Source organism: Protopterus annectens, chromosome 9.part0 (genome assembly GCF_019279795.1).
Source record: "Protopterus annectens isolate FY-2018-M chromosome 9.part0, PAN1.0, whole genome shotgun sequence".
Lineage (NCBI taxonomy): Eukaryota > Metazoa > Chordata > Ceratodontiformes > Protopteridae > Protopterus > Protopterus annectens.
Genome location: NC_056743.1, coordinates 582,946,911 through 582,964,935, shown reverse-complemented (window position 1 = coordinate 582,964,935; position 18,025 = coordinate 582,946,911). Strand labels below are relative to the sequence as shown.

The 18,025-nt window shown below is 37.8% G+C and overlaps 1 protein-coding gene across 1 annotated transcript in view; it reads right to left on the bottom strand.

Moving 5' to 3' along the window:
- LOXL2 (lysyl oxidase like 2) overlaps positions 1 to 18,025 on the bottom strand; it is an 836,537-nt gene that overhangs the window by 324,664 nt on the left and 493,848 nt on the right. Inside the window, exons 5-7 of the mRNA XM_044083118.1 lie at positions 13,087 to 13,300; positions 9,834 to 10,017; positions 5,624 to 5,775 (exon numbers count right to left, since the gene is read on the bottom strand). Coding sequence (XP_043939053.1) covers positions 5,624 to 5,775; positions 9,834 to 10,017; positions 13,087 to 13,300 — 550 coding nt within the window. The remainder of the gene's footprint in view (positions 1 to 5,623; positions 5,776 to 9,833; positions 10,018 to 13,086; positions 13,301 to 18,025) is intronic.

Below are 18,025 nucleotides of genomic sequence, written 5' to 3'. Positions count from 1 at the left end.
CCTACTTCAGTGGCTGTGCCCCTGCACTAACCCTGATTAACATTGTATGTGTGTCTACCTACTTCAGTGGCTGTGCCCCTGCACTAACCCTGATTAACATTGTATGTGTGTCTACCTACTTCAGTGGCTGTGCCCCTGCACTAACCCTGATTAACATTGTATGTGTGTCTACCTACTTCAGTGGCTGTGCCCCTGCACTAACCCTGATTAACATTGTATGTGTGTCTACCTACTTCAGTGGCTGTGCCCCTGCACTAACCCTGATTAACATTGTATGTGTGTCTACCTACTTCAGTGGCTGTGCCCCTGCACTAACCTTGATTAACATTGTATGTGTGTCTACCTACTTCAGTGGCTCTGTCCCTGCACTAACCCTGATTAACACTGTATGTGTGTCTACCTACTTCAGTGGCTCTGTCCCTGCACTAACCCTGATTAACACTGTATGTGTGTCTACCTGCTTTACTATTCTCGTCCTCCAGACTTACCTTTTGTTCCCGTACTATCACTTCTCACATAATAACCTAACACTTTTATAAGCATCTAAAGATCTTTTGTCCTTGAGGAAAACCTCTCCTATTATAAACGACCTTTCTATATATGTTTTCCTTTGGTATTGCATTTAAATTCCTGATACTATGTACATAACTAAATGTTTTTTCACTAGTTTGTTTAATTGTACCACTGCAATTAATGTTTTTTTTTTGATGTGGAGCTTTTCTCCCTGGGCCTCTGCTGAAAATGGACATATATCCAGTTGGACTAGCCTTGTCAACAAATGTAAAATAAAATAAATAAAATAAAATTTATTTTGTTCTGTGTAAAAAAAAAACTTTCAGCTTTTTCTCAGTACTTTTGCTTTTTCCATTCTGATGCCTTTGGCTAACATGATTAAAGATGGAATGTAACCCCTATGGAGTGATACAAATATAAATATGAGAATAACATGGAGGAAACAGGAAAACATTACTGAGAAAAAAAAAGAATTTTAAGGTACGGGATATGAAATTGGATGAAGTAACAGCCACAGAGATTGAAACAAAGTTGAGAAACTTCTAACTGGAAAACCCCAGGCCCAGATGCAGTACCTAACTTCTGATTAAAAGTATTAACATCTTTGCCCAAAGATTTAGCTGTGAGTAAGAACTATTTATATGTGTACCCCGAACACACCAACCTGGCTAACGGGAAAACAATGTTCCTACTTAAGACTGAACCTGCAAGCTACCCTAAAATTATAGACCAATAGCTTGGCTTCTAACAATATATAAACTATACACTGGAATTGATGCCGACAGAGTTTATAGTCCTTTAGAAGACAAGTCAATTAAGGCAATAGATCAAAAAGGCAATAAAAAAGTTATATGGAACAAAGGATCATTTGTTAAAATCATAGTGGAGAACTGTATAAGGGAGAAGAATGTAAGTATGGCATGGATTGACTACAAAAAAGCATTTTATAGTATCCCACATTCATGGATAAGAATGCTTAATGTACAAGATGCACCCTACACTGAGACTACATTACTGTGACAATGAAACAGTGGCAGACCACTTTGCAATTAAGCCATGATAAAGGACAAATTATTATGGCAGGGATAAAAATTCAAAGGGGGATATGCCAGGGTGACTGTCTCCACTGCTATTCTGTCTTGCCCTTAACCCATTAAGCAGTCTATGTAACAGCTTAGGCCATGGCTATAATTTGGCTCCTAGAAAACTAAGTGTGAAGACTTCTCATCTTCTCTTTGTTGATGATTTAAAAGTGTATAGTTCATCAGATGAGGAACTGAAAGCACAACTGCAAGCTGTCAAGTCTTTCTCGGGTGATATAAGAATGTCATTTGGTTTTCATAAATGTGCAGAAAGCAACCTTTAAAGCAGTAAAATTGCAGCACCAAGAAAACTTCAGTTTGGGACAAGAATATGATTTAAAGAACTTGAGCAAGAGGGAGTGTATAAATATTTGGGAATTGATATCAACAATAAAACATGAACAGAAACAAATAAAATTTAGGAATATTTTAAAAGACTTAAATTAATCCTGAAAACAGCTTTGACATCAAGGAAAAAATTTCAAGCTAGAAACCAGTTTGCTGTTCCTGTCCTAACTTAGTTTTGGAGTGATTGGCTCCAAAATGTGTTGGATAGATTAGACAGGAAAACAAGAAGGCGGCTTCATGCTCACTAGATTTATAAAAATCTGCATACCAAGATTATATATTCCCTGTTCTGAAGGAGGGACTGGCCTCTTTGAAACTGATTACATGTATAGATCTGCAACTGTCGGACTGCACACGTCTGCTGACCTCACAAGACCCAAACATAATGAAAGTTTTGAAACATGAGGAGAATAACTCTAAGGTGATTTCCCTACTTAGTCTAGAAGAAGCATATCAGCGTCAAGCTGGAATGGAAATCAAACCAGAAGTAGATAAATTGGGCAGCAACTGAATGTGCCAAACAAAACGAGAGAATATAAGTGCAGGATCAGACAAGAAGGAAAGAAATGTCGAAGATGCATAAATATAGTTGCAAGTATAGAAAACTTCTACCACAGCTTAAAAAAATAATTTCCACAGTTACACCAATTTGATTAGAGTGTTTGACAGAGTGGACTGCATGGAATTTCTATCTGCCAACTCATTACACTCCCAAAAAAATTCCCAGTTAATTTTTCTTTCCCATAATACCTCCAACATTTGCAGTCTGCATGAGGAAAAACAATCTGAAGTCTGTCTGGGGTGCAGAAATACCCAAGAAAACACTTCCAAGCAAAAATCCTAAATCTTGTAGACTTTGCTGCACACCCATGAGTCATACACACTTCTTCCCACTGCTTCTTTGTAAATTTATTAGCCAATCTGTCCACCCATTCCTCTACAAACTGTGTTTGCTTTTCTTGATGATAATTTGTGTTGAAGGGGTGGGAGGTTGACATAATTAAGATGTTTACCTTGCAGACACAAGGTGCAGGGTTGATTCTCACATGGGGTAATTGGCTAGGCTTAAAATGGCCCACAAGGGCAACGAGCCTAGTACTAATCTATGACCCTATGAGAAATAAAGAGCAGTTAATGGTGCATAATCCCGTAACTTCTCTTCCAAAAGTATACAAATAATTTAGTACACTGCAATATGTCCAATGAATCTGTCAAGCCTAGTTTATGTCAAAAAGCTAGAAAAACTACTAGATACTCTCCTGAAACCAAGCATTAAAATAGGCAGCTAATATACATTTATAGAGTTTGATGTATTAAAGTTAAGGAATAAAGTGCAGATAATTACCGGGAAAGAAAGGACTGTTGATGTCCAATCTCTATACACACAACAAAACAAAGACTTTTGGAATCAGTAGTTCAGACTCTTGATGATGATCTTGAAAACTGTGCCTTGGAAATGTTAAGTTTCGCTTGTTACACATGTACGTTTTTCATACAACTTTTAATTTATAGGGCTTGTAAATGTCTTCTTTCCTCACTGTTGTGCTAGCTTGGAGTTGGTATAACATAACAGGGCTCTGGGGTGCAGGGAGACTTCCTAATCATAATAAAAATTGTTTTTCTGTTTGTTACTTATTTGTGATCATCAGCTCTGTGATACTGTGGCTCATGTAATGTCGGTCAATATAACAGATGTGCCATGAGGGCAAGTATAACCATCTACATCTCATACACAAACACGCACACGCACACACATGCATTAACTGGAATAGAGCTCTTGATCAACTACTGCCTTAATATTTTAATGCTGATGTTTTAAAGGATTTGTTAGTTTATACATGACAGTCTATTACACTTCTTACAATTAGACTATTATAAATTGTTTGGATTTTAGACGCAACTCTCAACTGTCCAGATTTTTAAATAACGTGTAGATTTTTGCCCCATATTTTTGTCTATTCCTCATTAAAATTTTGGATTTCTGCCAAATTATTGGCAGATCATTGAAGATTGACATCAGAAAATAATGACAAGCTGATTGAGTTTCAGACTCCGTACCCCTCAGAAAATGCATACCAATACAAAGCTTATTTTATCAACCTAAGTTTAGAAGTGCAATAGTTAAAAACTGTCCCTATTTTTGTGCCTTTGTCCCACATTACTTATGACTTTATCCAGATTTCTTGCTTTAAGAGGTTGAGAGGTATGATTCGAGACACTTACATTTTCTAACAAAACTTCAATTCATGTGTAACAAACTGAAAGATATTTAAGTGGGAGGGCACAATTTTAATAATGCAAACTCAAATAATCTCTGTGTAAATGTATATTTAATAACCTGCTGCAAACTTTAAGCACTCTTGGTAACTATTCAGTGATAGTTTAAAATTCATAACTGCATCTGAAGTACAGTATAATCCCATGTTACAGTTAGGGTTAGAAGATATATTATGTGTTGAAAAAATAAGTGCATTAAGATGCTAGCATAATGAAACATACTGGGTGGTTAGGTCAGGGCAGCAAATTTGCATGTTGTAGGGTCAGCCATCTGCATATGCTGCTCTTAACAAAAACTGCAAAAAAGTTATAATTTACAAATACAGGCTTTTATCTCTTGGTATTGCTCTGAAAACATCATCAGATACAACTATGCAAGTGTTCTTGGCTCATAATTTTTTTTTTATCAAGAGGGTTTACTCCTTATAAACAGAGATTACTGGGCAGAATTTTAATACCAGACTTAAGTTAAAAACTGACCATTCACATAAAGGCTGCTGTTTGTTGTTAGATACAAACAGCTAAATGGATGCTTTTTATTATAAATCTAGTTTAAAACTCAAATCCTGTTCATCTTAATATGACCTACACTGGTACTGTCCCTAGCAAACATTATTACTCCCTGGAACTGAAGAATCTAGCATTTATTCAGGATTTGAGAAAAGCTGCGAAGCTGGTACATTTGTTCTAAAACGGATGCTGCATGTCTGAAAGGTATTCATTGCTATTCCTATTGAATTCAGGAAGGGACAGGTATTGAGGAAGTTTAGTAGATAGATCTAAAACTGAGTGCAGTCAGCAATTATAGACATTTAGCCAAAACTCAACCCAAGGAATTGCAGTCGCATTGAATTGAATATGTTCTAAATTAGGAAAACAAGTACGTCTCTCTCAGAAGTACTAGGCGCATGCATTCCTGTGAGTCTTGTACAGAGATTTCTTAGACTTGTATATAACAGCCACATCTGCACGTTTCAGTTTTTTCTTTTCAAGGATCTCAGTTAAGGCCTTCGGCATTTCAACAGGCACCTCAGTATAGGATGATCAGAGTATTTGTAGCTGGTATTATGCTAATAATTAATTTGCTGCAGGAAAAATGATCTTTTTTTCTTTTCTCCGGATAAGACAGCTTTGTAATGTAGCTTGCTGACATATTATGGCATAGTCATAAGATATTTGAAACCATTACAGTCAGAAATGCTTTAACCTAAAGCTAGGATTACACATTATTCACTCCACCACATACTGTTCTATTAAATTTACAAACTGACACTTCAGCAGAGCAGTGAGAAAGATTCAGATACTAGTGCAGTAAAGGATTACTGTTTCTTGTACACAAAACACAACCACAATGCATATCTCAGCACAGCTAGTGCATGGCTGCCAGCTTTCTGCATGCTTACCTGCTTTTTGAAATCCATCGCTGGGACATTGCACTTCACACCTGCATCTTCGATATGCTCACATACTTGGGACTCCACGTTGAACCTGCAGTCAGTGATGGATTTTTCAAAACCCGTACAGGACACCTCATTCATGTGAACTGGTCCTATCCCTGAAACATGAGCAATAAATGATGCTAAAACACCACCATAATGCAATAAACGACAGAATTTAACTATCCGTATGTACCACCGCTTCTTTATATAAACATACTAGAGTTTATAAATAATTATCAAAATTGTATTCTCAAAACAGAAAGGAAGCTACTTCCAGTCAATTAAAGAATCTCTGCAAATTATTTTTTATAAATAATTAAAAGAGCCACTCTCAAAAGGAATTACTTTCAATTCACTTGTTAATAATGTAAAGGATCTTTGCATCGTTTTTGTGTAGAAGTATGGCAAATAATTAACAGTTTTGTAGTTGTGAAAATAAATGAAAACAGTTTTATAATGTATCTAGATGCTTAACCCTTTCCTTTCTGGGTTACAGTACAGCACTTGATTCACCAACTTTTTAATGTAATTATACATACAGAGTGTGGAATAACAGATTTGCATTACATCATGTGCTATTCAGCTACTGTCCCATGTCTGACATAACATGCAGACTTCAGATGCCAGGGTGACTATACCATATGATATTTCTAGCTATATGGCTCCCCAAACAAACAGGAAGTTGATAGAAAAAAAAAAAACAATGTGATTTAATTGCTGGCTGTGTCATTAATATACAGCAAATTAATTTTCAACAGTAGACCATGGACGTTTTTCTTCAAAATGATAGCTCTAACTTCTTTTGGGGAGACTTATTTCTATTCCTAAAGACTGTGCCCATTGTCTTTGTTTTGGGTAATTAAGTGGGTGCACTGATCACCTGTAATCTTTTAGACATGACATTGCACTTAAGGGTACACAGACCGGTAACGTGTCAACTGTGTATATTATGCACAACATTTAGAACCTGCCCCGTATAGTATAATACTTTAACTTTAATGGCCTATGGGTTCACAAGTCTGATGTAAAATAAAATCATACAGAACTAGAATGGAACTAAAGAATGAGGGAAAGAATGGAAGAAGACAATTTTACAGTTTCTAGTTTAATCACAGCATTTCACCTGATTTGATAAATCTTCCGTCTGTGTGTCTGAACTGTTAACACAGAATCCGGGATACTGTCACTAACCCAATGGAATGAATTCTGAAAGCAGCTTGCAGGTTTTATGCTGCCCCTATGGACATAAGACACATTATTACTGACTACCGTCCAAGTTTTTTTAGTCTATGAATGCTACCTGGGAAATTAAAATTGACTCTTCTCCGCTTTAATACCCACACCACCATCACCCCAATTACTTATTATTTAAATAGCAACCGAACCAAAACTGTTGGTTTGTTGTTGTTCTGATGAAGTTCTGCAGATTAGGAAGGACAAAAGCACTAAACTGTTTTTAACGTTTTATGTGTGCATTAATAAAATCCTTGGGTTGGCACTTGCTGTCTCCCGAGTCCTTCGAACTGGTCCAGGACTGTGCAGTTTTGGTTTGATTACTAGTTTAAGCTTGCTCTTTTGCCATTATTGTTTCTGTGAATAGAATACTTTTACTCTTAAACTGTAATAGTGTTTTTTTTCTGCTAGGCAGTTTTAATTTACAATGCAATTCTAGCAGTTTTAAGACTCCTTTAAATACTCAATGACAAACTTTAAATTAACAATTTGAACAAATCAAAGCACCATCAAAGTCCAAGCCCAACCTCAGAAGACCATACCCTGCTTTTGTTTGCACAAATTGCTTAGAAGGTTATATTAGACAGAAGACCAATGCTTCGTCGTAGCTGCTTTCCCAATCATTCCTATATATTCTAGACAAATGATATTCTACAGAGTTCCAAAACATTAGCAACAAGGTCTTCTATGAGGAAAAAAATAGTTGCTACTGGCTAGTCTTGTGTGACAAACCAAAATGGCTGTGATACTGGCCCTGTAAAATACCATGGTTTCACTGCAAGAAAGACACTATCCATTTAAAAAATGCACCACAGGTGAACCACTTCCATGGCTTTATTCAGAGGTAAAACAAGGTTAATACCAACTGCATGGCTGACTGGCAAAGACATTAGGATGAAGATTCCCTTAGTGACTGCAACCAACACTGAAATGCCAGAGATAACTGTGAACATTACTTAGAGCAAAGGCAGTTTGCTCTGATTTGAAATAGACACTTCTGGAAGGAAGTGACTAGCTTGGTTAGCAGAACAAATCAAATTAAATTTATATTGCTCAGGAAAAACAAAAGAATCCCAATATACTTCTACCAGATAAATGATGACTATGTAAGAGCATCCAGTGAAGTCACTTGTGTTTTTACACACTTCTTTGTACTATAACTTACTTCTACAGTACAGAAGACGCCCCCCCCCCCAAAAAACTAATAAAGAACCCCCCCCCAAAATAATGAAGCATAGGAAATATTTGGCAACACTGCAGTTTTTCATTTTATAAAAGTCAGCCTTTCCAGCCTAAACACATGGCTTAAAGTGCTAATAAAAGCATGGTTAGTACGGCAATGACTGTGAAATCTGTACAGCTAAGCCTGTTAGAACACTGTAAATGTCTCACTGGAAAGTGATACCTTAATCACACCTATGAAAGGCTGCAACAGGAATTGCTTTACCAGAGAAGGAACATCACCTGCTACAGGCCAAGCTCACTGACCTAATTAATAGGAAATATAGTAGCCAGCCAAAGGCTCACATTAAAGCATATGGTTAATCAGCATAGTTTCTGGAAAGGGTACAGCACAGGTCCTGTCTGGTTGTCCTTACAAACTCTGTCCTAAAAGCAATGGATGATAGTAATATCACCGCTGTTATGTTCATGTTCATTGACCTTTTAAAGACATTTGATTCAGTCAGTAATAGTAAACTCCTGTCAGGGATTGCTTTTTGCATTCAAAGCCAATCCACATTCCAGTAGTTTACTAACTTTTATTTTTAGATATTAGAAGTGTGAGGGTATCCATTGGCAAAATGGCATTTTCAACATGTGACAATTAACGGGGGTGTCCACGAAGATCTGCAGTAGGTCCCTTACTATTTACATTTTTCATAAACTCCCTCAATTTTGTAATACTGCTATACAGAGGTTATCACATACATATCACATGGTCTTATGGACTTCCAGTCATTCATTCTTAATAATCTCAAAGATGCTGAAAAAACACCTTACCCAACATTGCCAAGAACTCTAGAAAGTTATTCTGCAAGTCAAGTCTAAGAAAGAGCAGGCCCATACTATTTGGAACACTGAGCAGGTTTATCATGAACAGAGACAGCTGTTACATAAAGGAACCAAAGAAAAATTGAAAAGGGATCACTTAGAAACCAACTGAAAACCTTTACAGTTACATGCATTTGAGGTGTGTCTTGACTCTGCCATCATTTTCTTATTACCATATTGGGTGGAAAAAATGTTCAAAAGACCAGGACCTACCTTCTTCTTGCTACAAAGTGCCTGAGTACTTAGCTTGGCAGGCTAAGGAATCTCTAACAAAGGGAATGCTTTGATACAAGTACAGGAAAAGCCTCTCAGATTTTTTAACTGAATTGTTTTAATTATTTCTTAGCTCTATCTATGATGACTTCTGAAAGTCTGAATGTTATTTTGTTATTATTCATTAGAATACACCAGTGTTTTTACTTTGTATAATAGTCATGGCTAAAATGGGCCGTTATCATCTTATTCACTTACATGTACAATAAGTAATCATACATTTTATTTTATTTTAGAACTGGGGTAGAATATCGGACACATTTAACAATTTATGGGTCAGCAAGGTGGTGTAAACTATTAACAAATACAGAATTAACATAATAAGGTATAAAATGAAATTGTAAGTTTGATATGGATCATTTTAACATAGAACAGAACATATACATACCTAGTCTACTTGCTAAAAGTAACAAAGTAGAATGAATTATAACAGCAGAATTAATTTTTTTTTTGACTGAATTATTTTTGAAAAGGCATGGAATGCTATAAATATTTAATAACATAGCCCACACACACACAAACACACATGATTATTCACAACTTTCAAATATAATCAAACAGCATTTACCCTTTGGATTCTTAATTTAAAGGTGACAGGATTACACCTTCTCCTTACCCTGTCCAAGTCGTGCACCTGTAACAGCTTCCTTAGCACTTCCAAAGCCCAACTCTCTACACACCACAGATGCTGAAATTAGAGTCCATTGGTCATCACAAATGGTTCCCCATTCCCCATTTTTCAGCACTTCCACTCTGCCTTCTCCAACGTTTGCACCACCTCGTAGCCTCACCAGTGGTTGCTGTCAAAAATAATCATTGTTTTGTTAGACCTTCTTAGATTATAAAGCAGATACTGAAGTCATATTAGACATTCACATTATAAAACTATCAGCCTAACACTCGATAAACCTGAAGCTAAGCCAGCAGGCATATAATCACTCACAGGCTAGTCAAAAATGAATGAAAATTAAGGAAAGTAAGTTTTAGCAATCAAATTTAAGGCTTCTAAGATGGTATACTGCTGCATCTTTAGTTCTGCATTTAGGATATACATCATCAGTGATGTAGAAAGCAGATATGGAAAAGCAAATAAACGTTTATACCAAACTTTGAAAATGTAGCATCACACATGTAGTTCCCAAATCCCAACCAAAACAGTGCAGGCTCTAGACAGCATATCTTTTCAGTTCTGGAAAAAAAAAAATCCTGAAATCACATGCAAAAAGCTCAAACAGACAACCAGGTATTCTGGGGGGAATGCATTTAAATGAATCATGTAACTATATACATCTCGCCATTCACAACCACTTTTTCCCTATTTTTGCACATGGAGTCAAGGTGTCACTTCAATAGTGGCAATCCTCTAGATCCAAGGTTTACACCACCAGGTGGCTAGCCCTGCCACGGTTACACACACAGACACACACAGACAGACACACAGACACACACACACACACACACACACACACACACACACACACACACACACACACGCCTATGGCCAATTTAGCATGTCCAAGCCACCTACTGCATGTCTTTGGAATGTAGGAGGAAACCAGAGTGCACAGATGAAAACCATGTGAACAGAGGGAGGACATGCAGACTCCACATAGAAGGCACCCTAGCCAAGAATCGAACTGGGGAACCTCTTGCTGTGAGACAACAATGCTATCTGCTGCATCACTATGCTGCAATACATACCAGCATAAATATGCTAGGACGTAATCATATCCTCATTTACTACAGAAGAAAGGGCAGTCATGTTCGGGTGGTGGTAGAAGCACAGGAATTTGCAGTGCAAATTAGAAATTTCTGACTGTTCCCCTAGCAAATGTTGGAGAGCTTTATGTATATAAGCTCACCAGATTTACTAGCTAATCTTTCTGATCTTGTGGTCATTAATATCTGGGCTGATTGTATTGTCAAATTCATCAGTATTATTATCCCTTGATAAAACAACTTAAATAGGGGGTGAGGGAAAATAGTCACCATCAATAGAATTAGATGTCATATTTGATCGAATATAATAAGCAGTGCTGGTTGTATACCGTTTGGTATCCTAAGAAATGTTTTTGCTTTTTCTGTGTCTAATAGTTACACATTATTATCCATTTTTTTTAATTATGTGTCCATTTACATTCAGTAAAGAGTAAAATGGTAGTAATCCTCTTATTAAGATAGATCCTGAACTTCATCCATAAATTGTTCCTTTTAATAAGCAAGTTCATGATTAGAGCTTTATATGACCACTTTGGGTTTGGAAAGTCCTTGAGAAAAGCTGTGCCACTGTCTATCACATTAAGAAACTTGTAGCAGGGTAGTCCTTGCAGTACTATTTTTAATCCAGTACATTCACTTAAATACGCATTGTCCAGTTGCAGACTTTGTAATCTGGACAGTTTCTTCTCAAAGTCCCCAATAAAAGAATGTAATGAAGTATAACTGAAGTCCATGTTTGTAGAATTATTATTAAAACATGTGGATGAACCTTTATTAAGCTATACTGAAAAGTCAAAATTAGTACCATTATGTGTAATTGGATTAGTAGAAAACACTAATGCTATATTATCATTAATTGAACCTGTTACTATAGCAGTTTTGGAGGTCAAGTCCACTGAAGCCCATGTGTTTCCACATTATGGCCAACATCACTGGAATTATTTACAATCAAGCTTGCATTACCAGGGCTGTAGGACTTCTCAAGAACTGGTGCCACCCGAAGAGTCTGAGCAGATCCAACAAACTGCAACATGATATAAACCAATCATGTTAAATCCCCTCACACAGATGAAACTTCAAAAGCAATGTCATGATTGAGGTCCACATCTTGCGTAAAAATCAATGGCTGACTCATGGTGTCTAATGTAGGTATCACATCTCTAAAACCACCAGATAAGTAACTGGAAAAAAGGCTTATGCTCACTCAAAGTCAACAATAACTAAAGAAATGAGTCTGCAAAGCAAATGCAAGACACCACACGTCCTGACTATATTACTGCAATTTTAATTCATTCCCAAAAAATTTACAACAGTAAGAATTGTATCTTTGCTTTTTTTCACCACACATTTATAAAGACTTCATCAGAACTGCAGGAAATTACATCATATCCTACAGTTATAAAAAAAATGAAGTCACATAACCATGAATTAACCATTCGCAAAATATCCACCCAAAGAAATTTTTGATAATAACAAAAAAGTATAGCAGTATGTTAAAAACCTAATAGATTTTGTAATATAAGTAAGCGTATACATGTGGATACATATGTATACATCATTATTGTGAATAAATAGTTATTTATTGCAATGGCATTTTTCTTGTGTTACAACAAATCAATTATCTTACAGATGTTTTATGTTTTACATTTTATTTATTCACAATAATGATATACACATAAATATCCATGTTTACATTCTTACTCATATTACATAATTTATTAGGTTTTTAACACACCGCTATGAGTTTTTATTGTTACACATTTTTCCTTGGATGGCTATTTTGTGAATGGTTAATTCATGGTCAAGTGATTTATACTAAATTTATAAAAAATTAAAATGATGTAATTTCCCACCACTCTGATGAAGTCCTTTTAAATGTGTGGTGGATGAAAGCAAAGATACAATTCTTATAGCTGCTAAACTTTTTTTTTGATATAATAAAATTGCGATAATTTAGTCAGTACGTGTGGCCTTATCTGCTTTGCACGCAAATATCTTTGGGTCTTTTTTCAGGGGTATACATTCAATGAACTGCGGCTCATAAATCAACACTTGACAAAAATACCTAGAAAGATAACTTAGAAACTGTTTAGGCAAACCACATGCAGTTTATAAAACACATAAATATAAGTCTGCACGTTTATCCTTACCGCATGTCTGTAAGCTTTCCTGAAACCCATCATGGGTGTTGGTGCAAAGTCGGGGCCTGGTATACAGCTCACCACAACAGGCATACCATTTCCACATGTTTTGTTTTCATTTAAATTGTGTTTTCCAACAGCACAGCTGGAGAAGTGAACCTCATTCCCAGTGCAGTTAACGGAATATGGCCAATAAGCAAGCTTTCTTCTGCCTGCAATCATCCTATAAGAAAAAAGGAAGATTGAAAACAAGTACTTCAAGAATGAATAATTACCATCAATAATGACTGTCACAAAAGGAAATACTGCCAGCCCAGCTATCTGGAATTTTGTAAGTAATTCTATGTCATTTGTGAATATTGATATGATTCATACAGAAGTGTGAGTGAATGCGTAAAGTACTGAGCTAAAATGTAACCACAGCATGCCCTGCTGGCTTAGAAGAGAAATGTTTATAAATTATTGTAATTGTGTAAATGTATATGTTTTAACAATAAAAACTAGAACATAGAGGGTTAACTTGCAAAACTTCAAAAAAATAAGTTGAAATTAAATTGTTTTATGATTTTGCTATAAATGTTCTCTCTCAGTTTCAGTACAGTAGCAGTCACAATGTCTAGAGCTAGAAGTTTTTCGTATTGTCTTGGAAGAGATGTAATTGCTAGGTTTGAGATGCAGAAGTGTTTTATGACTTCTAGGATCTGCAAACATCTGAGAGATATGTATTTTTCACAGAGAGATGCTAAAATTCTGTTAGTTTCTGACAAAGGGGTTTAGTTTGGGTATTAAAAGTCAGGTGACAAAAAGTGATGTCATTCAAGCTAACCCAGCAGTAATATTTGATATTAATTTAAGAACTCTCAGGGAGAGACTGTGCATTTTATATCTTGTCTTTGACCTAGAAACATCCACTCATCACCACTTCTGTCTGCGTGTTGTTCTGTAAGTTTTTAGGGCATAGTAACTCTTTTAGATTCAGATAAGAATATAGTAAAGTATAACTTAGATGTTTTCTTTATTTATTTGAGACTGTCCTGCAATGCTGTTTTAAATATTTCCTGTGATTTTGAACTCTGAAGTTACTGTGTTGATTTACTGAGTATTGTCTTGTTCTTTTATTATTTATTAAATATATTTAAACCTATCTTTGTGGCTGATATTTGTGAGACATATCTAAGCTCTTAGAGTACTTGCACATCTATTTGGTAACACTGTACAGGCCACTCCTAAATAGCCTTGCTCTTGGTCAGACTACAATTTGGATTAATAGTAACATTACACAGTAGGATTGGACACCCTTTGTTAAGGGTCACATAGTAGCTGATAAGAGTGGATGGTGGCGGCTGGAACTACCTTATAGTATGGGCAGAAAGGGGCATAGGTAGTAAACCTGTGCCAGCCTTTGCCAGGTGTGTGTGTGTGTGTGTGTGTGTGTGTATAAATCAAACATCAAACTTGTGTGTGTGTGCCAGCTACTTGGGCAGAGACACAAAGCACTGGTTGGCTGGTGCTGGAGTTCTTTGCTTGGCCACTCAGCTGATATTTCACCTCTATAGCTGTGCCAGTAGGGAGTCTTATTGGGGATCTGGAGAAAGGGGGAGAAATCATCCCCAGATTGACTGTGGTCTCTGTGTGCTCTTAAGGGAAATTGCACTTTACTGTGTGTGTACTTGTCATCCTCTCAGTGTATACATCCACCACTGTTGCCAGTGGTGAGGACTGAGGCTCCTTGACTACTGAGCCAGTGTAGAAGAGTCACATATCAATTGGTGGCAGTAGTGGGATATCTCCATCAAATATTAAATGGCTTGTAGTGGTGTGGATATTGAATTCCTGTAGCCTCTAAACAGCAGTCACTAAGGAAGGTGTTTTTACTCTCAATCAGCCACACAGTGAACATTCAGACTTTCATATCACAATTGTTTTATTTTTTTTTTGTTAGCCTAGTTATTCAGGGGCAGCAGAGGAGAATGGCAAGCTGACAAGGAGCCAGTTGGCTGAGATGTGCCAGGCTAAAGGACTGGTGCATACTAACCTGACTAAAGCAGAAGTGATTGCAGCCTTGGGCACAGCTGCATCACAGATCAGAAATCAAGAGGACAAGCAGGCTCGCCTTGGAGATGTACATCTCTCAGAAAATGGACAGTTCAACCTTTCCACAGGGGACTTAAAAATCCATCTGGAATGAAAGAGAATTGAACTGGAGGCCAAATGTTTGGAAATAGAAGCAGCAGAGAGACTGTGACGTCTGGAGGCTGAGGAAAATAAGAAACTGCAATGTCTGGAAGTGGAGGAGAATGAGAGGTAGAGGCAAGATGAAAAGGAGATGCTAACTTTTTGCCAGGGTCATGGAGATAATGGGGAAGGGAGTAACCGAAGCCCAGAAGCAACAAAGGTCAGTAAATTTCTTCTACAATTTAGAGGGCAATAATTTTGATAGTTTCATTCATATGTTTGAAAGGTTATGTAAACAGTATAATGCTGACCAAGGGCTCTGGGTATCGTTCCTGACCCCATTACTCTATGGTAAAGCTGTAACTGCTATTTCTAAATTGTCTGATACTGACTGCTTAAATTATAATACTGCAAAGAATTGTCTTTTAGAATGTTTTAAGATAACACCTGAAGTTTATAGAAAAAAGTTTCATGAGCATAGACGCAAGGCAGATGAAAGTGTGTGTGAATATATTGTTGAACTAAGCACTTATTTTCATAGGTGGGTGAGTGGATGTCAGGTCACCACTTTTGAAGGGCTGGCAGACCATTTGGTGAGGGAACAAGCCCTCAGCACTTTGCCTGAGGACACGAAAATCTGGTCAGCTGATAGACAATGCAATACTGCAGATGAGTTGGGGAAGAAGGGAGACCAATGCCTAGCAAGCAGGGCATCACTGCACAGGAAAGAGATACCTAGTGCTGCTCATGGGTCTAAGGAAACCCATGGTGGGCAGCCTAAACCACCCCAACAGAGTCTGCCAGTAGCAGGGTAAGCCACTAGTCCAGGTACACGTTCAGGACCAAGGGTTAAATATTTTAAAGGCAACCAGTGGGGCCATGTAGCATACAGAAGTTCATGGAGGCATGGTGGGAAACAAAAGGTGGGAGAGCCAGTAAGTGGGAATGACAAAATGCCAGCCGTAAGTTGCCTTGATACAACAAGGTACCAATCTACCACAAGAGGTTATATCCTATCTTGGTAAAAGAGGCCATAGCTAAGAGAGAGAGAGAGCCTCTGACCTAACCATTGTGAGGCCTGCAATGGTTAAAGAACAGCACTGCTTGCTTGGGCAGTCTACTCCAGTCAGAGCTTTAGGAGGGACCCCATTCCAAATACATTTTGCTAGGGTTCACTTTGACTGGTAGGATGGAAAAGGAAGTCAGCAAGTAGGTGTGTTTGAGGATATCCCTGCATATGTCCTAATAGGGAATGATTTTGATAATGCAGTACCTTGTGTGCATGCAGTTACATGCAGTCAGGCCTGGAGACAAGCATGTGGGTCTGGTAGCTTGGGGGAGACCCAGACAGACCACACACTTGCAGCTAGGACTGGTGAGGTGGTGACTTCAGGGAGGGAGCTATCCTGTACCAGTGAGACTGAAGGTTAGCCACAGTCGCTTGTGGATACTGATATTCCCTTGGACAGAGTGACTGAAGGGCAGAGGTGGGTAGTAGTACCCAGGCTGATAATGAGGCACCGCTGTCAGAGGATACCAGACTTCCTGTGGAAGGGGAGCCGGGAAGGGTTATCAAGACAGAGTTGAGACAGGCACAGCTCTCAGAGCCTACATTACAATGCTTGAGGGAGGTAGCTAGTGAGGCACCTGATTTTAAAGGGAAAGGGCAATCTGTATACTGAGACAAAGGGTTACTGTATAGGGAGTGGACCCCTGAGGGAGGGCTACAGGGTGAGAGAATACAACCTGTTAGCAAATGTATTACATGTTTATCTATTGAATTCCTGTACCCTTCACATAGCCAATGATTAGTGGTTCACTATGTGGTGTTTGACTAGGAATCCCAGTGGTTCCCTATTGAAATATCAGCACTCAGAATGCAGAATGTTGACAATCTGGAAAAAACCCAGGAAAAGAGTAAATCTCAAACACTGCTCTTCTCTTTTAACCTTCTTTTTTGCGGGGACTGGGAGAGGCAAGTTGCCCTGCACCTCCCCTCACACTCCCTGAACTTATACATCAACTGCAATATCACCATCCCTCAGAGAAAAGGAAATATTATGGGAAATGGGAGATGACTGTCTTGGACTTAATATATGCAAGTCCATTTTTTTGGCCATTCTGTGTCCATGTTTCCAGATTCACTGTAGCGGGCCCCAACATTTCATATGGTTACCAATCTGAGCATGTCCCTTTTAGCCTAATGGGCAGCTAGATGCATTCTCAATAAATGAGAGTTTCAGGGCAACTATTGATCATGCTATGCCTGTTTTCAATTTGAGACTTTTGTTTAGCAAATGTCTGTATAAGGGACTTTGTAAAATATGAAGTAAAGGTTTTAAATACAAATTGGGAAAGAGAGTTGGTACAGTGGACGTCTATAACTGCAGAGTTCAAATTTTACCTAGGATAGTCTTTGGAAATGTAACTTAATTCTCTGTCAGCTGCCAGATATAAGGCTGTAAGCTATTGTTTCTGTGGTGCAGTTGGATTCCCACAGTCCTCATTTGTCTACTGTGCAACCTTTAGAAAGTCACTTATCGAGACATTGCTTGGGGGCAGCTGGTATTTGGGCTAGGGTCCTCAATGGTCCTCTGGACTGCAAGCCTAGTAACCATCTACAAATCTGTTGACTATTGTAAAAGAAAATAGTATGTACACTGACAGGTTTGAATGTTTTCTTTTTGTAACAGAGGACAGACCACCACTGGTATGGTTGCGGGTGGGGGGGGGGGGCAGTTCACTACCCTGCCTAGGGCACCATTTGACCATT